Source organism: Alosa alosa, chromosome 20 (genome assembly GCF_017589495.1).
Source record: "Alosa alosa isolate M-15738 ecotype Scorff River chromosome 20, AALO_Geno_1.1, whole genome shotgun sequence".
NCBI lineage: Eukaryota > Metazoa > Chordata > Actinopteri > Clupeiformes > Clupeidae > Alosa > Alosa alosa.
In genome coordinates, this window is record NC_063208.1 from 21894483 (window position 1) to 21920194 (window position 25712).

The following is a 25712-nucleotide window of genomic DNA, read 5'->3' on the forward strand; positions in this document are numbered from 1 at the left end:
CCCGCCCACATTTGTCCTACTGGTCGGGGATCGAACCGGCAACCCTTCGGTTACAAGCCCGAGGTCCTAACCAGTAGGCCACGGCTGCCCCAGTTGTGTAAGGCTATAAGATTAGACTGACTTTGTTGTCCACTGTCATTTAACCTGAGATAATTTGTGTTCTGTGAAACAGTTAACCTCTCCTCATAGTCAGCACTATTTAGTATTGTTAATTCCTGGTGCTATTTGGTTCTCAAAGAATTCTCATGAACAAAGATGTGACCTTTAGACAGTTTCATTCAATGTGACAATGACTCCATAGTTCATACCTACATTTATTTGATGTGCCTGTCATTTTTTAGCAACCAAAATATATCATTGGAGATACCATTGCCAGTATAAGCTAATTGTTACATGTTGAGGAACTGTTTTGCTATAATGCCTGTAGTCTGGAATCCAAGCAACTGTGTAATATGTTTTTTGTAATAAAATGCTTTAAGCAAGTAGCTTTATTGGTGATTCAATTTCCACTTACTTCATGACTAAAAGCACTTCATGTGAGCAGAAAACCCATGAACCTACAACATTTTGATATCCGGGTTTAGTTACCAAAACATCAAACCATGTGCTGTTTCAGTCTTGTTTTTGCACGCACACACACCTTTCCATCTGGGTGCTATTTTGAAAATGACATTCAAAGTCCACGTGCACATTTTGATCCATTTGGTCCTGAAACTAGAGCGTATTTGGGTTGGCTGTGACAGTCTGTCCTCCTGCTCCGGCAACAGCAGGTTTTCGTTTCCGTTTTCTAGATTTCTTAGTCTTCTTCTCTCCATCTGTGCTTTGTTTGGGTTGTGTGGGCCCTTTCTTCTTCTTCTTCATGCAGCTCAGTGGATTTGGGTTACCCGACTTTCGCTTACGCTTGCGTCGGACACCTTCCTCTGCGTTGACTCCTTGTGCTTCCTTCAGCTTGCTGATGCTCTGCTGCTGAGTTGGAGTCACCATCTCCCCGGCAAGGACAGCCTGGACACGTTTGAGGGAACATTCGGAGGGCTTGTCCAACACCATGGTGTTTTGGATGACATACATAATTGGCACACCTGGTATTTCCTTGAGGCCTTTTGTCAGTTCATTATCCTGTATCAGAGAGGGGGGCCAGAGTCAGAAATAAAGCAAAAAGACACAAACAAATACACACAAATGGTCCTATAAAAAATCCGCACCTACACAAGTAAGGCAGCTTTTCATTTAAATTCATGGGTACCTGTGTGGCAATGAAATAGTGATGTGGGTTAGTGCCTTCCAGCATGGATAAGAGACACTCCGACGCTGGAACTGGTTCATCGAAGTGTGGGCATCTCCTGACCTGAAATCGCTGTAAAATGAGTTTGGCGCCGTACAGGTCTTTCCCCAGAGATTCTACTTCTTTCAGAGCGCAACTGAAAAAGAAGTGCACAGATAACAACATGAAGGTGAGAAATGGTTGGCATCTGATGATCTGATTAAAGCAATTAGCCTACTTGCCAAACCTAGCCTACCTGGTGGTACAGAGTTGCACCTCTCCCATGAGATACTTTAGCATTTGCTCTTTGATCTGTATTTTCCCGATGAGCGCAGCTTGGCAGAAAGTCCCGTCAAGTAATATTTGAAAAGGTTCCCGAAAACTGAAGTTATATTTGTAGAAACTTATGGTTTTCTTGGCTTGTTTTTGCCGTTTGATCTTCATGGTGGTCTTCTACCGTTATTACTGACTGCGTTGAGGTTAACTTACACGTATAATCTAACTGACATTAGTGTGATGACCAATCAATTTGCACTATATGAAATACATTTAATATAAAACAACAAATTAGAATATGTACAAATAATTTGATAAGTCTACACACAATTTAGAAACAACATGCCCAATACCATGCTGTTTCCGCCGAGTAACCTTGAAATGCGCTCGTAGGGATACAACATGATGTGTGCATTAACTTCGGTCAAAGCCTATAAACAATATTCAAGAGTAAGTGTTGGTGTTATTAGACAAGTGTAGTATTTCACCAGGATTTCCATTTAGTTTCGCGATTTTTCTCCAAATAAGTTTTGGTCAATGAAACGGAACTATTCTCAAAACCATGCCGGTTGTACCACTACCGGAAAAAGTGTAAAGCACGCTGATTTTGTGACACCACACTACCCCCTCTAGGAGAAAAGGGAGCACTGCAGGGCAGGCTTACGGACGGTGTAACTGTAACAAATGTATACCTTGCAGGTTAAATGTAGCCATGACATGGACACGTATCCTTTAGAAAACGTTTGAAAAGCTATGCACGTTTTGTGATAGATTTCCCGAAAGTATCCTAAAGGCAGGGAATAGGCTATCGCAGGATGGTGCCATCTTGTGGTGGAATCATTCCAGAGAAGGATCACACATGTAGTATAGAGCTAGAATGGCTTTTCAATATAGCCCTTTGGAGTGACTGCACTCACAAAGCATTCAATGAGAGCTCAGGCAGAAAAGTTACATTTGGAGTATTTCTTTCTCATAGAGAGTGAAATTAATCCAGACAAATACCAAAATAATCATGGCGTTTTCATTTCACTGGTGTGGCCAGACAAACTGAGGAACAGGTCAGTTCACTTTATTTCATTATTATTTTAAGATCAAGATGTGGACACATTGTTCAAGGAGGAGTCCAGTGCCTGAATGATACCTGTAAGTCAGAACCCAAACATTGGTAATGTTTAACCAATAGTTTCTCCTACGTGCGGCTGTGAAAGTGTGTGTGTGTGAGAGAGATATGCAGCCATGTCCTGTGAACAATGAAGTGCATCGTGAAGGCTTGCGTCCTCTTTTGAGTCTGCGAAGAATGACAACTGGGTCTCCAAAACTTGTGTAAGTCCTCAAAGTTCTTTCTCCTTTCATAGGAGTATGGGATTATTGCCTGTCTGGTGTGCTTACATTATTATGGCCTTTGATGAGATATTTCATTCTCTGATTAACTGAATCTTTCTAAAAGCAGTGTTGGCTGGCGTCTTTGTACAGGTGCTGGCCCTCCCCGGCTTACTCATCTGAGGACCTCAGATTTGTGTGCGTAGGCCTAATGCACAAGAAGCCTCTTGGCTAGTGAGGTCATTTCGGTGTGTATTACCAACTGGTGTTTGTCATGAGTGGGTGCAGGCTAAGGTGTGGGCCATTTTGATGTTGTGACCTGAGCATGTTGCTTTGCTGTTTGTGATATGGATCAGCCTGGTGTCGATGTCCACCCCATCCTCCCGAGGGCGGTGATGAACTGAGTATGGCAGGTAGGTCACGCCTCGAGCCATGTCTTTCACTAGCCTGGAAAAATACAAACTCATTCACAAAGTGAATACGTAGTCTGGTGACTCTCGATTGGAAAACGTTAATACTGGCACTAACTTTAAAATCATTGGTCCAGCCTTACCAATCACATTGATCAGAAAGGGAATTTAGGGAAGATGGTTTAGACTAGCCATTTTGAGGGGAGGTTGGTCATGGTTTGAACATGGCTAGTGCAAGAGGAACATTTTCACAGCACCAACAGCTGAATGTTTTTGATCATGTGCACTGACAAATCTGCACAGTATTTTTTTTCCTGACGTTTTGAAAAAAATTTTTAACCTCACATAGTAAACCGCTAACAGTATCCATATTGTAAATTAAGATGAGTTGTTGCTTTCAGTCAGGCCTAATACATTTATGATCAACAGCCAAAGCATGGAGACAATAAGTATTAGGGCCACATATGAAGAAAAATCATGATGAGATTAAACTCGACATGTCGACTTTAAACTTGACATTTTGAGATCGTCGTATACCGATTCTGAAGTAGGCTATAATTGTACCAAATCATCTAGGCTACACAAGGCAAGTAGTCATTGGTATGGCAGTCAGATACTCAACCATATAGAGGGAGAGCAGCTTCACAGAAGAGAACTTCTGATGGCAAATTTGAGGAAAAGTTGGTAAACCACACTTCTTACCTAATTTGAGGGTATATTTTGTTTACCAAGCTCAATTCTGAGATCTACGCTGCATAATCAGAATTTTAACATAAAATAGCGATTTTTTTTTTTTTTTGCTTATTTTTCCCTAAATTGGGTTGATTTCAAAAGTAATCACTAACACCAAATAAAAGTGTTCTCTAAATACATGTTTGAGCATTAAAGAAGCCATACTATAGTTTATTAACATATTTAATGGAAACATGATTACAGTTAACATGTAATGAACTCGGAAATTCTAATCAAAACACAACCATAATTTTTATTGCTAACATAGTGAGTCACTCATGTGGTGTTTAATGCATTTCATCACAATAACAAGTTGCACAAATAACCTTCAACTCAGAATATAGCCTACAGTACATATGATCTTAAATAGCGGGAATAAGCCTAATGCAGAACTGCATCTACCGTCAGCAACAACCGACAAGTAAAAAACATTTTACTTCCAGTAACACTGGATTTGGTATATATATATATATATAGTATAAGTATAAGTAAGTATAATTGCTACTAATTGATATTGCTACAAACGATATCCAAATCCTAAAATATCTGGAAAAGAAAGGACGCAGGCCTCCTCCAAGTGTATTGAGTCATTTGTGTTGAATTTGGTGCACTTTTGGTCAATTCTGGGTTTTAAACTTCTAAACTTTCTACATAATTATGACCTTTCTTTTTCGCATGTCCAAATTTCCGTCAAGGATTCCCGGGACACTGAAAGACCGGGGTAGACGAAACTTGGTGGGCATGTAACCCCATATGGATAGCATGGAACCATCGTTTTTTCGTTTTGATCTGTAGCCCCCGGCTGGACTGCAACCCCGAAAGGAGGGTAGGGCAGACACAGTTTTCTGTGAATATCTCGAGAACCGTAAGGTTTAGGAGGACCATTTTTTTTGTATATTGATCTCAATTTCATGGGGCCATGTCAACCCATTCCATAACCACTCATTTCATGTATAATCGCCACCTAGTTAAACACAAAAAAAGTAAAAATGAGGTGTTGTAATATCTGCAGGTATCTGTCCCAACATAGTCAAAACTGCACGAAATTGGAATGGTAGGATCATTATGACACCCTCTGAATGCACGCCAAGTTTCGTGGAATTCCGTTCATGGGGGGCCACATAATAAATTAATTAATGTTACTATACACCAACTGGCCTGTAGGTGGCCGGAGACAGTTTTCTGTGAATATCTCGAGAACCGTAGGGCCTAGGAGGTCCACCTTTTTTTGTATGTTGGTCTTAAGGGGGCATGTCAACCCATCCCATTACCACTTATTTCATGTATAGCGCCACCTAGTTAAAAATTAAAAAGCAAAAAATTAGGTGTTTTCATCACAATATCTCTGGCTGACATGGTCAAAACTGCACAAAATTGAAAGTGTAGGATCATTATGACACCCTCTGAATGCATGCCAAGTTTTGTGAACTTTCGTTCATGGGGGGCCTTACAATAAAATAATGTATGTGTACATTTAGTGACCGTACACCAACAAGGATTCCTGGGACACTGAAAGACCGGGGTACACGAAACTTGGTGGGCATGTAACCCCACATGGATAGCATGGAACCATCGCTTTTCGTTTTGATCTGTAGCCCCTCCGCTGTACTGGACCCCCCGAAAGGAGGGTAGGGCAGACACAGTTTTCTGTGAATATCTTGAGAACCGTAGGGCCTAGGATGACCAATTTTTTCCGTATGTTTGCCTCCAGGGGTCATGTTAACCCATTCCATGTGCACACATGTGCATAAACAGATACACACGCACACACATACATTCACAGTAATCATACGTATGACACATACTCACACAGTAGACATATGTACGCATGCATGCACATGCACAAACACACATACGCAGGCAAATACGCAGGCAAACACACAAGCACGCACACACACACACACACACCCACACCCACACACATAAACATAAACGTGTACACGCACACATGCACACAATTCAAGAATTTCTCAGAATTATGAACAGGCAAGATGGGGGTGGGGTTGTATAAAATCAATTTTACATGTGAAATCTATGAACTAATCATGTCTTGGTACTTGTTGTCTAGCAGATACCAGTGAGAATTGAGTGTGGATAATGCAATTTAGTGAGACAGTTAGAATCATATAGGCCTTTCAGCGTGATTTATTTTTGTGGAAAAAATGTGCTGGACTGGGCGGCGGTCATATTTTGTACCGCTCTGCGGTACATCTAGTTATTATTTTTGTAGTCAGCAAAATAGTAGTTTGTGTGTGATTAAGTCCTTTATTGTTTGTTATAGCTCATTTATATTGTGTGGTGTTTTGGCAATAAATTACCTTTAAATAGCCAAAGTAGGGTAGATCAAGGTCAGTGTTCAAATTACTGCATGCAAATCACTTAATGCTGTGCAGAAGAGCCTAATCTTAAGGCCATCTGATGTAGGCTATCCTAGGCCTTCCCGTGTTTATGGGATTTCTTTGACCGTTGCAAAGGGGAAAAAAAGTGAAGATGGTCTTCTTTGCTCCCAGTGTAATTTAATAAGTATGTTTCAACCACTCATGTCTTAATCAGATAGGCCTATACACCATTATCTTTTTTGCTATCATTTGCTACCACATAACAAATACCAAATAACAATACGAAAGTTTCTCACAAACTTTCCTGCATACCCTTAAATGTGCTGTAGTCAGATGGGTGTCCTAAAGACATATTGTAACTAGATCTTGAGCATCTAATACCATTGTTGAATGAGCAGTTTTTGCAGTGATCACTACTGGACATTCCACATTGCTAGACAGCACCTGTGAGGATAGACTTATTTCCACTTCACAAATAACCATCATTATCTGCAATAGCTACAGTACAGGGACATTAATCAGTTCATAGCTGAGGATTTGTCCTAGGTCCACTTTCCTTTCAGCATCATATGCAGTAATGATGCACTGGAGAATGTTTCTTTTTGTTGCACTATAAAGGATATCTTGTCTAAATTCTTTGTAAATAATGCAATCTCCATAGCACTCTTCAGCACTTCTCAAACATGCACATTCTTCCATTTTTCAGTGAGATGTTTTAACTAGGGCAAGCAGTGAGATGTTTTAACTAGGACAACTGTTCATAATAGTTAGTGACAAAGGACTTTCTACAGAAAATGAGCAGTATCAATTTATTATTATCAAGGAATCTATTTTGTTTCTAAACGTCATACTGACTTTTATCTATTATTTCAATTTATATTTTAATTTTAGCTTATTTTCACTTGCTACTTGAGGGTCATTGGGGGTAATTCCTGTCCTGTCCTACAAAATATCTGATACATAAAGAGTATATTAATGCCTTATTTTTTGCAATTCCTATGATATCTGATGGCAAAACCAAAAAGTATGTGAATTATGCTAATTAGCAAGCTTAAAACTCAAAATTGAGCTTGGTAAACAAAATATTTGAATTCAGCACCCTCAAATTGTGTGAAATAGCCCTACTGACATTTCCTCAAATTTGCCAACAGGACTTTTTCTGAACGTTTGTTAGCTATCTGCTCTCCCTCTAATAGTGATACACATACACACACACTCACATGGCCCAAGGAAACATTTCTCTTTGCTGTAGCGCTTGCAGCGAAAAGTGTTATTGTGACTTGTATTGATCTCCTTTCATTTTGGCTGCCCACGGCTGCTGCCAGTGTGTTTGCTCTTAAGTAAGAATTCGACTGCTTGTTATCCTGTGCCTTCAGGTTAGTTGGATAGTTTCCCAATGGCTCGGTCACAGCAATTCACTAAGGCCAAGACTAAAGGTCTGTGTTGAATTCATGGTGTGTGGATGAGATCTCATACAGCTCAGAGATTTGGACAACGGTAAATGCCACTTCAGACTAGTTCTGTGACTTTTCAGTTGCAGGCAGTATTTACAATCAGACTCAATTACTGTTAAATCACCCAAATAATGATTATGTTCAGTTGTTATCGAAGGGCCTTTGGCTTACTATTGACTTCAACAACTTTACATAAACCCCCTAGGCAGCAACATCAGAGGATGTTCAGAGGAGTTATCCAAGTGACTGTATCCATTTGTAAAATGATTTCAATGCGGATAGCACCAAATAGCTTACCTACTCACCCTAAAGACAGCCTCCTCTTCACTCATGGCATATGTTATAGATGCACAGGCCAAATGAATTCATACAGTAGATACCCCCCCCACACACACACACACACAAACACCTCACCAGACACACACACACACACACACACACACACACACACACAGACATGCTATCCATCTCATCTCCTCTCTCGCAAACAGCTGTGGATCATAAATCAACAATTTTACCCCCGTGCCAGAGGGCCAGAACAGCCTGTGTGCAGAGGGACAGTAGATGTGTGGAATAACAATTGAGCCTGGACATAAATCCCCCCACCTCACAGTCCTTCACATTATTTTCTCCTCCATCCATTTTGGAAAATCCCCCTCTCTGCCGCTTTGGAAAAGTGACGGTTTCAGCTTTAGCAGGTCTTCTGTGGTCTTGTGTAGTCCTTATGAGTCAGAGCTTGGCGTGCTTCGTCCCATGTGGAGGTCATAGGTCTTTCTGAATTCTGTCTTTCCTGGCTTTCGTCTCTCCCCCCTCTTTTTCAACCTTTTTGTTATAATCTTCTCTGGGCACCAAACCAATCACCAGTATCTTCTTTATAATCTGATTTATTATTTTAGGTTATGCATCTCACTGTCATTGTGGCATTTACTGTACACACACTGACCATTTAGGCTACATTACATGCTATGCTTAGGGTCTGGACGTGTGACATCCATTCTAATTCCATCATGTAAATGACGTGTTAGGGATAACAGGCACTGAGGTGTCCCGATACGGAATTAATGGACGAGGCGGAGTCAAAGAACCTACTCCGCCCAATGCCTGCCTGTATAGACCCTTTCAACAAGGTAAACAAAAACAATGCTTGAACGTTCTATTTGGGCCCCAATCTACTTCCTCTGCATTAAGATAACATATGGAATGTTAAAAAGGAAGCCTTGTGGGGCCAACTATGATGCTGATAATGGAACTCTCTTGAAAGGGTCCATACAGTGCCTGTCCATGAACTGGAACCAATCAAATTTTAAATGATACCCAAACCTAGTCAACATTATTAAGAGCTCTGCAGAAAGTTGGAGTTGGAGAAGCCTCCTCTCAGACATCCAAACAAGCATCTTTCAAATGGCATTTCTTGGTGAATCATACCATGGATTGTTGACAGAAAGCCAAAAAGCCATGCTTGATCAGTGAGGGATTGTGGTGGCATTGCATCATTTTAAAAAGTACAGGTGCTGACAGCGTGGTCTTACTAGACACTCCTGATTTGCCCCATTTTTAGCTTTTATGTATAGTGCACTTTATTCCTTTTCTTTCCCGTGTCCAGCTGTAAAATCAGTCACACACACAACAATGCTTTCTTTTTTTCTGAAATGAAAACTATGACTTGACCCCCTCAACCGTTTTGTGAATAGTCTATCCAGAGCTGAGAGTACAGAGCTGAGTAAAATGTTTGTGGGGTTAATTCAGGTCTGCTGAAATGCATCATATTTTGTGTGTGTTGCTGAGGGAGTTTCTTTTTTCTCCATCGTGTATTCTCATGGTGTTTGTCTCCATTCTCCTCATTCTTCAATGTTCTCGTAGGGGGTCGCAGATGAAGTCTAAATGAGTTCCAAATTATTCCATTCCATCCATCTGGTTTGTCAAACTCGTTTAGTTCTGCCTGTTCCATTCCCTCCTGCAATGAGGGTGCCCTATGAGATAGTTGCTGTCACAGAAAAAAATCTGTGTGTTGCCTGCGCGTGTGTGTGTGTGTGTGGCTGCGTCTGCGTCTGTCTGTGTGTATGTGTATAGTGTGTGTGTCTATTTGGCTACACTTGAAAAACATACTTCCATTAAATGTACGTTTTAAGAGTTGGTTTTGTGAGGGGAAATTGTTTTTTGACTGAGGAAGACTAACAGGCCAACAGGGATGTTTTTCAGAGGAGTTTGATGCAGTGCCCTGAGTGATCTTCTGGGTGCCATAAAAATCACACAGCAATGTAATAATGGCCCCCAGAGTGAGCGAGGGGAGGGAGATGGTGGCTCAGCCGTAGCTGCTGCAGACCACCAACAAGGCCAGCAGGGGGCAGAAGATCTCCACTGCTCTCGGAACAGAGTTTGAGAGGAGTCTAGGAGTTCAGTAAAGTTTAAAGATGAAGATGACACAGAATATGATCTTTTCTCTATCTGCCCAGAAAACCCTTTGAGCATGCAGTTGATGTTCTCCTAATTATTTTAGACTGAACACACCAGCGTAGTTGTCAACCAAAACCCCATCTTCCATTATGTCACAAGGTCGGTTCGTTCGCCGCTCACAGGCCTCGAACCCACCACCTTTACACACACACCGGCATGGGAGACGAACGCTCTAACCACTGAGCTAAAAGCCCAGGCTTCCAACTCAGCGGTTAGAAGCGTTCTTAAGGTTAGGGCTGTGAGGATTTACATGGGCAACTAGCATGCTAGCTCAGTCTGCCTCAGTTACAATTAGCCTGCATCTTAAACGATTAACATGCTAAAGAGAAGCAACAGGTCACACAAAGGACCATGGTGTCACAGGAGCAGGTAAGTATGGGCAAGGAGGGGAGGTCCACATAGGGGCACTGCCTGAGTGACAGCGAGGGCTTCCTGCCGCGATTAGCCATTCTGCATGGACGCCGTCTGCGGTTGCCTCAGGCCGGGGGCGGTCACTTCTCCTCATTACGATGCCAGCTGTTGGTGTTTTTCTTCTTAATCCCTTCATTTTTTTCCCTCTACCACAACACTACACTCCCCCCCCACCTCTGTCCTCTTCCTCCTCTCTTGACCCCCAGGAGCGAGATGGTAACTGCTACAGGGGCCTGTGGCAGAGAAGAGAGATGGTGTTGGTGGTGGGGGGAATGAGTGGAGAGTGCTTAGTCTCGCCTCCGTGTCAACAGGATGCCCCAAATAATTGGTATTTATTCCACACTCGATTAGGCAGCCACAGAACCAAAGTTTGCCGCTAATTAAGGTACCTTGTGAGTTTTGGGAGGAGTGTGTGTTGGGGGAGATGGGGTGTTGCTGCGCTGTGCTTTATTTCCTCTCTTTTTCTCCTTCCACCAGAGTTTGAGGGGATGTCGCTGTAATTGGATATTATTTACAAATGGCATGGTGCAGTGTCGATCGATGGATGTTTTAAAACAAGCATCTGTTCTGCGTTTTTTCCCCCCACTCAACCTCCTGTTTAATTGGCATTTGCTTAATTACTGCACTGATCAGCATAAGCTGGCGGAAAAACGCTGATGGCTCTGCAAAGGACAGTGGCATCAAAGGGGAAGGGGGGCCGAGGGGGCGGCTGGACTGGAGACAGGAGGCCGTATGCCTCTTTATTGCCCTTGGCACTTGAGGAGAAGTCTGGGCCCCGGTGCCCACTTGGTACACTCCAAAACCAGACAACCCACCATCTTGAGTCACGGGCACAGACAGTGATACAGAAGGGAACACAGGGCATCTCAGGATGTGTTCAGTATGTAACACATTGGCCTCTGTTCCACTTCCCTTTCTTCTCCTGTCTGCAGTAGAAGCCCCCTGGAGGACGCGGAAGGTAACGCGGAATAGTTAAGATGGCGGCCTTAATGTGGGTGACTGACTGGGTGTAAAGGGAGGTTTACAAGGGGAGGAAGAAGGAGGGGAGGTGGAGGCAAAGGTGGGGTGGGGTGGGTGGAGGCGGAGCAGTGTGCCTAGTGCGCCAAGGTGCAGATTGATAGCCGCGCAGAAAGAGTTGATTCGCTGAAAACTCCATACACTTGTGAGGCTGGCGTAAAAGAGATTGATGGCTGCATTGCAGTGAGGATGCCAGGGAGAGGGAGGGTGAGAGAGGGAGGGAGGGATGAGAGGGATGGAGGGAGAGAGAGAGAGCTGGCGAGTGCACATGGCCTGAAAGAAATAAACCAAACTGAAATTGCTGTGTGTCCTTGAGCACAGAGCACTGATTGTCCCAATCACCACCACCATCCTCACACATACACACACACACACACACGCCACCACCATAACACACACATACGGTATACAAAACTTCCATTTCCTCCTGCTGCTGCTGCACCTAAGAGCAACCTTCACCCACAAACACACACACATACACACACACACTTGCACACATATTTACCTCTCCCACTCTCTCCATTAAGAACATTAACATCACATGTGAGCGACAGCCAAATTCGCACCTCGTCAAAGTTCAGCTCCGGCAGCAACAATTAGAAAACACTGTTGTCATTACACGGCTGACTCATGGTGACTGAAATGCTTGAAAGGGCTGTTTACCAATGTCATTTTGGGGCACCTCATTTCCCGTTCTCAGTGTGTCGCTGAATAGTCCCGCTAAATGACAGCTGCTCCCAGCTAACATGCTCTCTCTTATTGTCAGATAGAGGGTGTGTATGGCGCATGATAAAAGCATACTAATTAGTAAAAGCAGAACAGTAATTATTCTTACATGAAAATGAACTAATAAGTGTAAATTCCCCCTCCTCTGTTTTTCTTTCCTCTGCATTTCTTTTATTTGTTTGCTTCCTGCATCCTCTGTCATCCTCCCATCCTCTGCTTTCTCTCTACATTCATTCCATCTTCAGTCACCATTCCTCTTCTTTTCCTCTACCATGTTCCCTCTCTTCCCCCATCTTCTTTTCTCATGTCTGCAGTCCCCTCTCGTCCTCACCTTCTCTAGTCTCTATCCCCCCTTACCTGGGCTGTGTTCTCATGTCTGGCCAGAGAGGAGTGAGGAGGTGGCAAGAGAGGAGAGGAAAGGAGTGGTGTGGAGGTGTGTCTGACAGAGGGACCCAGGGGAAGAGGGCTCAGCTCTCTCTCTCTCTCTCTCTCTCTCTCTCTCTCTCTCTCTCTCTCTCTCTTTCTCTCTCTCTCTCTCTCACCGCACACTCCCCATCTCCGGTCACTTCAGCCCGTTTGCTGCCAGAGTGATGAGATCTGAAAGCACCGTTTCACAGTGCCAGTCTGACAGGCCATGACACCCGTCTCTCTCTCTCTCTCTCTCTCTCTCTCATCTCTCTCTGTCTTACAACTCTCTCTCTCTAACATCTCTCTTTCTCTATACCCCTACCAATGTGCTTAGCCTTTCTCTCTTGCATCATCCCTTTCTTTTTTCCTCCCTCTCCCCTTTTTCACCTAATTCATCCTCTTTCCTCCCTTTCCTCATTAGAGTCTTCCTCTCTATCACTATCACGCCACTGAGTCAGACATGCTGTCTGGGTCTGTCTTTGTCACTAGTCACTGGCTCACTGCTCTCAGGTGTCTGTCATTGGTGCAGCCGGAGGGGAAGGAGACGCAGGACCCCAGCAGCACCATCCACAAACTTTTGGTGAAGTAGGTGCCAGCAGACCGCAGGGAGGCTTCAGTGACTGCTGGACACTTGACTGGACCTTATTAGCATGTCATGACCAAGTATAAGTATAAGTATAAGTATAAGTATAAGTATAAGTATATATACTCTTTTGATCCCGTGAGGGAAATTTGGTCTCTGCATTTATCCCAATCCGTGAATTAGTGAAACACACACAGCACACAGTGTACACACAGTGAGGTGAAGCACACACTAATCCCGGCGCAGTGAGATGCCTGCATCAATAGCGGCGCTCGGGGAGCAGTGAGGGGTTAGGTGCCTTGCTCAAGGGCACTACAGCCGTGCCTACTGGTCGGGGTTCGACCCTCCGGTTACTGGTCCGAAGTGCTAACCAGTAGGCCACGGCTGCCCCACAAGTAATAAACAAGTAGTAGCATTAGGCTAAGTTATAGTTTATCTTTCATTGTTATCAGTGCCGGCCCGAGCCTTTTGGGGGCCCTAAGCAGAATTTGATTTGGGGGCCCCCTCCCACAACGCAGAGTCACCTGTGCTTGGCGATAATTGACAACTTCACACTATAATGTCATTTTATAAATGAATACAGTAAGGTTATGTATTAATACAGTGACTGATTATGAACCACTGTCCCCCTGGACACAGATGCATAAGGACTCAGTAGGCTCATTTAGTAATCCATCCTTGCTCACATGCCAAAAATGTTTTGGGGCTCCGCTCTAGACTTCTGGCCCTAAGTGCTTGGTAAACCAATGTATTAGTTGTTATTTACCCCAACCCTGTCACCTTTTAATCTTAGAGGGTACTTATTGATTTATTATTTACAGATTTATTTGAAACATTCATATTCAAAGTGAAGCACTAAGGGTGGTTTACTGAAGTTGAATTGACAAATAACAAAATACAACAGCATTTGTATTTGTTGTAAACAAGTACATCTGTTTAATGACTTGTTTTTCAACAGATTTGCAGAACAAATCCGCAAATGTGCATTAAATGAGCAATCTTCAACTACAAAATAAAACCAAAATAGACAAACATTAATAATTAAAAATAAAATGTCCCAAAAATAGATACTTATTCCTACTTCTCCTGGCTTTCAGGTATCTGCAACTCTGCAGTGGACGAACCTGCAATGATTAAATAAATACATAAATAAATAAAACAAAACTATGTTAAATGTGTCATGTCATATTAACAGGCTATGTAACCATTTGCCATCAAGAAAACCTCACCTTCTGTGTCATCAGCCATGGAGGCAGACACTTGATGAGGTAGAGTTAGGTAGTGGAAGAGATGTGCTCCAAAGTACTTCAACAGTGTCTCTGAAAAAAAAAATATATATATTTTGATCATATTTGATCAAGCAGAATGAGTTTATTTTGCTATCATTACTTACACTCATCAACAAGCAATTCCACATGTAACAATTAATATTCTATTGGCAAATGAGGCATAATCAAAAGTAGCCTATACTTAATTGCAGTATGGTGAACGCTTAACATGGTGATCTACTGCAGCCTAAATATTAGGGTATCACTTGCCACTATCTTAATCAAATGTAAGTCTATTTTCATCACAGAAGTCTCCCCACCCAACATGGTATATTTTCTCAAACACTACCATCTCTCTCCAAAGATCTTAGAGCAGAGCGCACGTACTTTGCCTATGAAGCTGGAACGTTACCGATGCCCAGAGTCGCGCTAGTCAGTGGGTTGGGGTTGGGACTGGGAGCCTGGGCTTAGCCTGCTGTTGCTATCAGACTTACCACTATGTCACATATTATAGAACAGTAATAAACTATCAACACTTTCAGGTGCGAAATCAGAAACAATCCCTCTGTAGTAAATTTGCCTTCAGCTACAGTACGTTTTCATGTAGCTACTGTAGTGCTAATGTCCACTTCAGTCAGCTAGCTAACTTTAATTTACAACATAATCCCACCTATGGCTAGGGTACATGCTTGATTGAACATCCAAAACAATCCCACTATCCTTGACATCTGAAATAACCCTAGATAAATATATATTAATGGGAGACATTTCTCTGTTGATGGCGGGGATTTAGCTCTGGTGATGGCTTATATTAGATCATGACAGCTAGCTAGCTACCTCAAGCACAAAACATACTGTAAATTATAATGCAAACATACCTGTATCTTGCTCGTTTTTCTCCTCCTCTGTCATTTTCTTCTTTCTGTTTTCGGCACCAGAGGGATACGTCCTTTTTTGTGACTTTTCTTAACATTACCGTCTCTTTCGATTTTTGAACTTGATGCAGTGTCTGCACGAATTGTCTATGCACCTGAGGTGTCTAGTTTATGCGCATGACTCAAAAGCTGGCAGACACAGTAGAGGTAGGCAGGCGTATTGATCATGAAATCAGAATTTTCTTGTTTTGAATTATTAATTGTTTCATTTATTCATTCATTGATGTCACTTGTTTACGTTATTTATTATGTAAAAAAAAGAGAAATAAACTCGATTGGGGGCCCCAAGCAGCCGCTTAGTTCGCTTATGCCTCGGGCCGGCACTGATTGTTATTGTGATGTTTGTGTAGGTGTATGCTCGAGTGGTTTTGATTATGTGGAAATTTAAAGCCATGGCATCAGTAAAGCTTAAGTTGACAAGAAACCGCTCATTCGATATGATACTAGATGCTTACCAATTGTATCGATGAAACCTTTGTTTTATTTTACATTTCCAAGCACAGTTAGTTTAACTTTCCATTGGCATACATGCATTGAGTGACTTTGACACGACTCCACAGGTGCCTGATGGATATAGTACAGGTGAGCCAAGGGTGCAGTGGGCTCCCGGCCCTGGGCTCACCTGTCCCCTCCCCAAGGGGCCGGTCAGTGCCGACCCGGACCCCTGAGCCCGGGGCCTCTGCACTCCGGCTGCCATTAGTCATGCAGGGGCTGTGTGTGTTGGCACAGGGCGCAGCCCCACTGTTCATTATCCATGTAAACAGAGCCTGCTGTGGAACCGAACACACACGCACCACACACACACACACCCACACACACACACACACACACTTCCTCATTCACATACACAGCTATAAATACACACACAATCTTCTGAATGTTCCAATCTCTCTCTCCTTCTCTCTAACTCTCTCCCCTTTCCTCTCTCTGTACCTCTGTGCTTCCTGTACTCCTTACGTCTCCTTCAGGGCCTGTGACTTTGAGAAGTTGCCTCCTGTTTATTTCTGCTTATGCAGTCGAATCTTGTTGTGGTGTGCATCTCGCGCCTAAACAGGTCACGATGGGGGAGTCGGGGAACGGAAGCACAAGTGAACAAACAAACAAAACAATAAACAACAATTATAGGAAGAAAGAAACGGGGGAACATTGGCAGACCGAGATTGTCACTCAGCCGCTGGAAGAAGACAGATCTTATCCCTCTCAGTGTTTTGTTGGCACAGGTGCGTAGCCTACCACTAATAATCCCTTCTGACAGTCACTTTTTAAAAGAGCTCTAGTCTAGAGAACAAAACCTCTACTTTTGGGAAACTAAGAAGGTTTTTGTACAAATTCTGGATTTTTTAGGTTAGCAGTCACCGCCCAAGACTCAATTCATTGAATTGATGGCACTGTCTGCAAAAACAGATCCAGCTATGAAAAACAATTCTTTACCCTTCCCACATCCACTGTACTAAAAATGGTGGTAGGTGCCAACAATAGCCAAGTGCTTAATTGCCCAAGAGCCCAAGGAAATGCGGTTAAAATGTATTCTCTGTACAGTAAATGCCATTGAATTGAATACTTGATCACTGTACTGCAAATCCATTCTGAACTGAAGCAGTCAAGTTAAGGTCTTAAATGCCTTTCTTTGTCTTTCTGTGGCAAAGTTGTCTGCACCCCTTGCTTGTACTGTGGGTTCCACCATGCAGAGCACTGAGGCTCAGCAGCCTGGCCAACACCCAGAGCCCCCTAACACTGATAAACACACACTATCACCACAATATATGGCAATCCAAAACAAAAACGTCTGCTAACTGTCGGCGAAAAAGGGGCCAAAAAAAGCCAAAACACGCCTCATCACGTCGCAGAGTAGCTCCAGCCAAGCAGCCGAGTCATGCGTCCCAAGGTCAGGCACTCCAGAGAGCCCGGGCCTGGTGGCACATCTGGAAAGACAGCGGCCGCCTGCCTGTTTTGGAGGCCTGCCTAATGGGCCTCTGTGCCTGCCGCAGAAGCTGTCAATGTTATTGATCATCGGATGGCACCTCTCCAGCCGCTGCTGCTCGTCTCGAACAGAGCAGCACAGAGGCAGCGTGGGTAAATGGGGGGGGGGGCAGGATGAAGTGGCGGAGAACGGTCTGCCAGCCAGTGTGCTGCTCGGCTAACCGATCCAGTTCCCCCCGTGCCAGCTCCTGCTGAGTTCTGCTTTTTTTTTGCAGGCTTGATTACTCGAGCGTGAAGCGTTGGGTTTCTCGCACGAGTCGTGGGACATTATTTACTGTTCAGGTGCGCACCTGCCGCTTTGTGACCCAGCACTGTCGATAGCTTACTTTGTTCTGACACGGCCACATATTGTCTGACTAATATAGCGTGTAAGCAGGGTTTTTTTCTCTCTTCTGGCCTAAACAGGCGCTGTTGCATTTAGGCCAGGACCTGTTGCACTACGCCACCCTTACATAGCAGAGAACCTCTGGAATATGGAATATAAGTGGAATTCTCTAGCCAGCTAGAAAAAGGGCAGGAGTTCCATCCTTAATTAATAATACTTACTCTCCCAGCTACTCCCAGTTAACTGCTACCGGTTAAACCGTTACTGCCAAAATAAAATAGTTAGTGAAAATGTCTCAGTTGTGGAAGTCACTGATGTGTGGATGTTGGTAACATACTATGGTTTGTTTACCTTCTGGGTCCAATAGTTTTGATGTATTTTGTTTTTGTGTCACTCAATTAATTTGACACACACAAATGACTTGAATCCAGATGAATCTTCTAAGATAGGTTTGTTTGTCTAGACCAGGGGTGTCAAACTCATATTAGGTAGTGGGCCGGATTTGTTGCAATGAGACCTCGTGGGGGGCCATCATTGTCATGGACATTATCATTTTTCTGCATGGGTATCAGAGTGTTATATGATAATATCACTTATGAGCAAACACGTACAAATAATGTACTGCTGTCATATACTGCTCTTTCTCTCTTGAAATGCGCTACATCCATGTTAGTTTTTACACTTCTTCTTTCCTGAGGATGGTTTGTAGTGCTGTAATTAATCAATTTATCATATCATAGAGATATTGCTTATTACACATTGTTGACAACTGGATGTGAATATCTTTTTTTCTAATTTTCCCTTCCTACTCAAAACATCTAGGGGCCGGGGGGCTGTATGAAATCTGCTGGCTGGCCTGATCTGGTCCCTGGTCTAGACTGTCTAGCAATATAAGACTAACTCTGAGGGCCAATTTCAGTGTGAACAATATTAATGTTTAAACAATAATTTAGCAAGACCAGTAGAGGCATAGTGACAATAATTGGTATATATGAATATATCACACTCATCAAAGAGATAATACTCATATCTTTTGTCACAACCTTAGAGTAACAATGCAATACAATTTGAAACAAATACAATGAAGGGGGAAAATCAGGGTCATGGAAGACAGAGGTCTTATCTTTCGCTGTCCCATCCAATATAAGCCTTTTCAATTCAGGTTCCATTTCAAACAGTCATCGGCCGCCCAGACATTGCCCTGAGCCCTGTGTTGCGGTCGGGCCGATCTCAAACGAGTGTAGCACTGCTTGCTGTATTGATTTTTCTCCCTCTCTCCTCTTGTCTTCTAATCCAGGTCAGGCCCCTCTGAGCTGGGAGCAAGGGCCGAGTCCAGGCCTTTTGAACCAGGATGCTTTTAAGCTGGTGTTTCTCAGCATCCCTCACAAGAAAACACAGGCACACACACGCACACACACAAGCACACACAAGCACACACACACACACACACACACACACACACACACACACACACATCTTCTCGCAACACAGATTCAACACACCTAACACATGAACACACACAGCCCTCAGGTCCTATCCATGAAACCCCCATCTCTCTCTTTGAGGAGTTCATTTCTACCCTGTTGTTGTTGGTCCCTATATATTTTTGCTGTGCTGCTTTAGTGCAAAATTACTCAGAATACTTTGAGGAGAAACTTTTCAAAGAAAGAAAGTGAAATCACACTAAAAGGGAAAAGTTAAGTGTGATGAAGTCCGCCATTGTAGTTGTAGGAGCAGCTTTCCAGACCCCCCACCAACAGCAGACTGTAGGCTTTTGTTGGAAAGTTGTCAGAATGGACTCTTGATTGTGCCTGGATGAGGTTTTTCTGCTGAATCATTCCGGTTCCTCTGGCATTGATCGCGTCGTGGAGTGGTGTGGGCCAACCACCAACCAGCTGGATCACATTCAATTTCACAGACTCTGATAACTCTGCCATCTCCTTCACTTCACTCCTCTCCTTCTCTCTCTCTCTCTCTCTCTCTCTCTCTCTCTTTCTCTCCTGTCTGTCTTTGTTTCTGGACTTGTCATGGTTTGTCAGTAGCGGACACTCTACTTTCCCCCCTACTCTTGTTTGCCAGTTGTCTTGTTTCACTCTTTGCATGTCTTTGTTTATTCCCTTGACTGTCTCCTAAATCCTGCCTTGTAGAGAGACTGATCTTACAGTATTTGAGACACAAAATGTTTTCCCCCGTAGTCATTGCTTGCTTTTGTAAGATATGCCAAACATTCACCCTCTTAGACAACCTCACACCCATACATGTCCACTTTCATTCTCTCTCTTGTTGTTTAATTCCCACCACCCTTTTCACCTTTCTGTGTCCGATTAACTTCACGTCAACGTGTATTTACTATACGTCTGGTCAGTGTTTGACATTTACCTGTAATGGTGTTAAGGTAAATAATGAATGAATCTTAGATAAATAACTGAAAATTGATGGCACACATCTGGCGCGGCTTTACCACAGGTACCCAGGGTTGAAAATGGTTTGTTTTCACTGAGTTTGAAATCACAACGACCAGATGAATGCTACGTTTGCTTATTTTCCTCTGTCTTGCCTTTTCACTGTCTCACCCTCCCTCTTTCTCTCCGTCTATCAGACTGTCACTCACTCTCTCTCTCTCTCTCTCTCTATCTTTCTGATAGACCGCTGCAGATGGAAAACTACATAAAACAAACTCCCAGGAAGAGTGCCAAGGTTGGCGGCCGGCCGGTGGCCAAGTGCTTGCCCAGAGGGATGGAGCTCAGCGGCACTGCCCAGCCATCGTCGCACTGGTGCCCATGAAGGTGAGTGGCTTTGTGGGCAGCGCGCCACCCAGGAGGCAGACTGTCCCCATCTGATCCCCCTTCACTGGCCTCCCCTGGCCCCCTTTTTTGCCTAGGTAGGCTCTCTGTCCACTGGTCATTATTAAGGTAATAACAATAATGAACATCCTGGCTTTAAAATGTGCCCAGTTGACACAAACAGCCGGTACCCTAGTGGGAATGCAGTGTTTCTTATTGCTAATTTATGGCAATGGTCAACATGTCTCATTTGAACTGAAGTTTTTGAGTGTTGATTAGCATCGGACCAGTAGTCTGTCCAACTTAGTTGAAGAGACAGTATTCGTGTGTGTGTGTGTGTGTGTGTGTGTGCGTGTGTGCGTGTGTGCGCACGCGTGTGTGTGACCTGGCTTGTGAGTTTTACTAACCCACTTCAATTTAGATGGTTGGAGATCGCAATACTGCAGGGATGGTTGCTCAGGTTTTCCAACAGAATGGATGCAGACAGAGGCTTTGTTTGTTTATGTTGGCCCTATCCACTCTCCCAGCGAGTAACCCAGAAACAACAGTAGAGAAGGGAATCCCATCAACTATAGAAACAAAGGAGCAAAGATTAAGAGAGCAATGCTAAAAACTGAGCCGCTTTGAACAGTATGGCTAAACTAACCATGCTCACTTTATGCTTTACATATAGACATGGAGTTAATGCCATACCTAGGACAGTAGTACCAAAAATCCTTGAGTACTAACCACTTCAACCCTCTCTGGTAGTACTGCTGTGCAGGGTCCTCTCTGGCAGTCAAGGGAGAACAGTCCGGCTGCAGTCCTATACTTGTCCAGCGATGGGCAACTTGTGTACCAAACAATTTGGGAGAGAACCCCTTTGTCAGGAAGGAATTTACCCAAAACACACAATGAGACACAATTATTGAGCCAACCTGATCACACATGTAAAAGATCTGTGGAGAGTGTCAGTTTGTGTGAGTCTTTGGACAGTAATGGTAAATGTATGTGCATTTATTTCTCTATTCACACTCAAAGAACAGTAAAACTGTAAAACCAATGTAAACTGTGCCAGCTAATGTAAAGTAACCGAGCCAAGGTTCTGGCCAGTGTGGTCAGTTAGACTCTGTGTGTGTGTGTGTGTGTGTGTGTGCGTGCGTGCGTGTGTGCGTGCGCCATACCATGTCATGATTGTTAGTGTATACTGTAGTTTTGTTTCCCAGCTTCAGTAATGAGCAAGCACACAGATGCCTGCTCCTGCACCAGCACCACCAGCACCACCCCAAGTACTCCACTAATGAGACTAAATGTGACCTACACCTGAAGGCCAGCCTGTTCAGGGGCTGAGCATCTGCAGTGGGCTTTCCCTTGACATGCATTTCTGTTGAGGTCACGCCAGGTAGCTGTGCAAAAACAGCAGGTTAGTTAGCGCATAATGGTGGTAAATTGTATTTGCTCTCTCTCACTCTCTCTCTCTCTCACTCTCACTCTCTCTCCCTCTTTCTCTCTTTGTCCATTCTACAATAAGCCAAAACAGATGTAGTTGGAAGTTCAAGGCTCTCGGGCATCAGGATATCCCCTAATCTTAGCCCCTGTCCGTATGTTCGTGTTGTTTTCGCTGGTGTTAATTGGTGCTTGAGCAAGAGAGGAACTTTCATTGTTTACACAAAGTAGCCTCTCAACCCCTCCATGTTCGCAGCTTAGTGTGGCTCAAACATCAGCTTGGCTTCAAGCTCTGCAGCTATGCATTGGAAATGAGGGCCAGGCCTCCAGCAAGGTCACCTTTTTTCCCAAGCAATATGTCTTACACACACACACACACACACACACACACACACACACACACACACACACACACATACATTGAAGCTTTCACAGCTGGCTAGTTGCCCAGAGAGAGGTCTGCTACCTCATGAGTCTTCTAGACTGCAAAGGGGGTGTGGGGTGGAGCTCCATCATCAATCGTGTGATTAGCGCCAAAGAGCGAGAGAGAGAGAGAGGGAAAGAGAGAGAGAGAGAGAGAGGGGAGAGCAGGAAAGAAAGGGATTAAGACTCCCTGTAATCCGAGCACAGGGACCAACCATAGCCTCCCCAGGAGCTGAGAAATGATCCGGTGGCAGCTTCTCCCGCTATCAAAGTGTGTGTGTGTGTGTGTGTGTGTGTGTGTGTGTGTGCTTTTGATTGCTTGACACATTTGTTCACACTCATTCACCCACAAACTCGGTCTCTCTCTCTTTTCTCTTTCTCTCATTCTCTCTTTCTTATTCACCCATTCAGTCACCTACTCACACACACACACACACACACACTCTCATTGCTATACTGTAGGGTCGATCTCCCTTGTCGGTGTGGATGACAGATTGCTACTGAGAGTGGTTACCAAACCCCCGGAGTGTTCTTAGCAGGGAATGAATGCTTAGTCCAGGCCCTTCAATTTCCCTCTTCTTCTCCATCAAATGTGCTCCAGTATTCCTCTTTCCAAACTTTCTCAGCACTTTCAGAATTTTAGAGGAGAGAAAACAAGTAATAAATCTCATGTAATCTCTTCTCTTAATGCCAGTAAATCTTACCCAAATGTCATTTGTTACAGCGATTAGATTAATGTTATCTGGCATTCTCTGTGAATGTCCATGGGGTTATTTAGTGATTTAGCACCTATCACTAAATGAGGTAGAAGTATATCCAGAGCCAGACTCTTGTGAAAGAATCAGCCATTATCAAGTAGTCTGCTGGTGTATGGAGAGGATTCTTTTATGTACTGTAATCTTGACTTGCATACGAACTATGACTCTGACTATGACTTGAATTCTTTTTTGTCCATGTTTGTTTGACCAGGATTGTTTTTCTAGTGAAGGTGGTCCCCCAGTGTTATTTATCTCTCAGTCATGCATGAACAAATCCAATGGACTGGACCAGTCTAAAGGCCTGTGCTTGGAGCTTGTTACTGAAGCCTCCTGCAGCCATATTTCCTTTACTGGTGGTCAGCAGGGTTTCATGTAATAATGATGGATTGAGTTGACCTGTTCCCCAGGAGCTAGGAGATCAAGTTCATATTGTCCTCCTTCCTCACTTTTTGAAGCAATGTTTCATAATCCCCCCCCACACACACACACACACACACACACATACAAATTTAGCTGTGCGCTTCTTGGTATGCTTAGAAGGTGGGATACTGCTGCTAAATTGCAAGATTGTTGAGTTTGTTTTTATTTAAACTGGTTTTTACTGTCGATTTTCACCCACTGGGCTCTACCTGTCTATTTTCCTATCCCGCTGCAGTCTACTCTATTAGATGGGCTTATGGTTTTCTCCACCGTGTTCATGACTGTTATCATGCTCCCAGCTGGTTGTCTAGGGAGAGGAGTAGAGAATAGAGGGAATATCTGGAACGTTTCTACTATCCCACTGCCTTCCCGCATATTTGATTATACAACAAAGTGCGAAAGATTCTGACTGAAATAAAAGTAATATGATAATTGGCCAATGTGACTGCAACAAAAAAGATTAAATCAGATACTTCCTTTTGTGTAACAAAGCACAACAGTAAACACTGTGCAAAATAATAAACTATAAAGATGTTACCCTCAAGGGTATGTAATAGTGCTCCACGGTTAATGTCAAGAAGGCCTCTTGATTCTCTAGGCCTGCTGAGGACAGAGAGAGGAAAGACAAGCAGGAGCAGGAGGAGCAGGAGGTCTCCACTAAATTTGAGTGCAATGGAGCGCTCACCCTCTCTCTCAGTGTGTGTGTGTGTGTTTGTGTGTGTGTTTGTTTGTGTGTGTGTGTGTGTGTGTGTGTGTGTGTGTGTGTGTGTGTGTGTGTGTGTGTGTGTGTGTGTGTGTGTGTGTGTGTGTGTGTGTGTGTGTGTGTGTGTGTGTGTGTTTCTATCTAACTGTGCTAGCTTCCTCCTTGTTTCCTGGGGGTAGAGAGTTGTTAAAAACTTTCACAGCGGTGGGCGAGTCATGCAGAGACACGGCGGCACACGAGCAGTGAGGATCCACGGTGTGTGTGTGCGTGGGGGGGGGGGCATAAGGTGGCATGTCATTTCTGCCGCCCAACCAGCAGCACAAACACGCCCTGGCCCGGGAAGTTGGCTTGATGTTGCTTTTATTTGTTTTACAGGGTCGCTCTGGAGAGTAGTTCAGAGTGCCAGCTCATCAACCGCGTGGAGGCGGGGTGCCACGACGGAAACGGCGTCCCGTACGGGTGTTATAAAACGCCACACTGCACAGTCGACGACACCTTTACTACTCCCTGGACCTGCATGTCACGGGGACAGGGAGACAAAGCAGAGTTGTTAAGAGTCTTCATGGACCACCGAGATGCTTAGAGCACAACACATCAGCAGAAACACCAAGTCCTCTGGGCCCCTCAGGTGATATACTCATAGCGTATGAAAATGTCAACATCCAGCTTTTTTATGTAGGCTATCTGATTTTTAACCTCATTAGGCAGCAAGATTCCATGTCCTGTGTGTGTGATTGGAAGCTATTTTAAACCCTTGAGGACCCTTTTGAATAGAAATGAAAAGATATTTAGAATTTAAAAGTGCAAAAGCAGAGGCGATGTAAGAATCTATATATTCTACATTCTTGATCACAGCCAAGGGCAATACAGTACATTATGCTCTTTTTACGGAAAGCATACTACATGCTCATTATGTACTGTTTACTGCTTGCTATTATTTTGTGAAATGGGAATGTTATTTAAAAAATTTAGTGGTGTACACACAACAGCCATATTAAAGAGACCACATCATCATTTCATTTAAATTGGTTCACTATGTACAACAGTCCCCAATACAAACCTAATGTCAGTGCAAGTTCAGACCCCAGGAATTGATTGATGCCTTGACATGGGCTCATCAATGATACTATCAGCCGGATGTTGCAACCTTGACCGCAACTTTTGCCTCAGCGCATGTCCCGGCTTTCTCGCCATCAGATGACTCGATTGCCTGCACTAACGATGTCTTCGTTAAAGATCATTACCAAATGAGCTGAACTACAGTAAGCGCAGGAGGTCCCAGATTCTCCAGTGCCCGAGAC

General features: G+C 43.7%; 1 protein-coding gene and 1 long non-coding RNA gene across 2 annotated transcripts; one reads left to right on the forward strand and one right to left on the reverse strand.

Annotated features, from left to right (window-relative positions):
* Positions 1–296: 296 nt before the first annotated feature.
* On the reverse strand, positions 297–1925 carry utp23 (UTP23 small subunit processome component). Its single transcript, XM_048229714.1, has 3 exons — positions 1518–1925; positions 1244–1418; positions 297–1116 (listed from the first exon to the last, which is right to left on the reverse strand). Exons 1-3 carry the CDS (start codon positions 1703–1705, stop codon positions 715–717), a joined length of 765 nt encoding a protein of 254 aa, XP_048085671.1. The 5' UTR covers positions 1706–1925; the 3' UTR covers positions 297–714.
* LOC125285315 lies at positions 1369–25390 on the forward strand. The gene is made up of 3 exons (XR_007192011.1): positions 1369–1451; positions 20545–20685; positions 24787–25390. It is a non-coding gene; the product is annotated as an uncharacterized LOC125285315 (long non-coding RNA).
* The last annotated feature ends 322 nt before the right edge of the window (positions 25391–25712 follow it).

What these genes read in the sequence shown, in the direction of transcription:
- utp23 (XM_048229714.1), bottom strand. Translation starts at nt 1,705, where the DNA reads ATGAAGATCAAACGGCAAAAACAAGCCAAGAAAACCATAAGTTTCTAC. An exon ending in GTGCAACTCTGTACCACCAG is followed by an intron (nt 1,419 to 1,517) that starts GTAGGCTAGGTT and finishes CTTCTTTTTCAG; the next exon opens with TTGCGCTCTGAAAGAAGTAG. An exon ending in ACTATTTCATTGCCACACAG is followed by an intron (nt 1,117 to 1,243) that starts GTACCCATGAAT and finishes TCTCTGATACAG; the next exon opens with GATAATGAACTGACAAAAGG.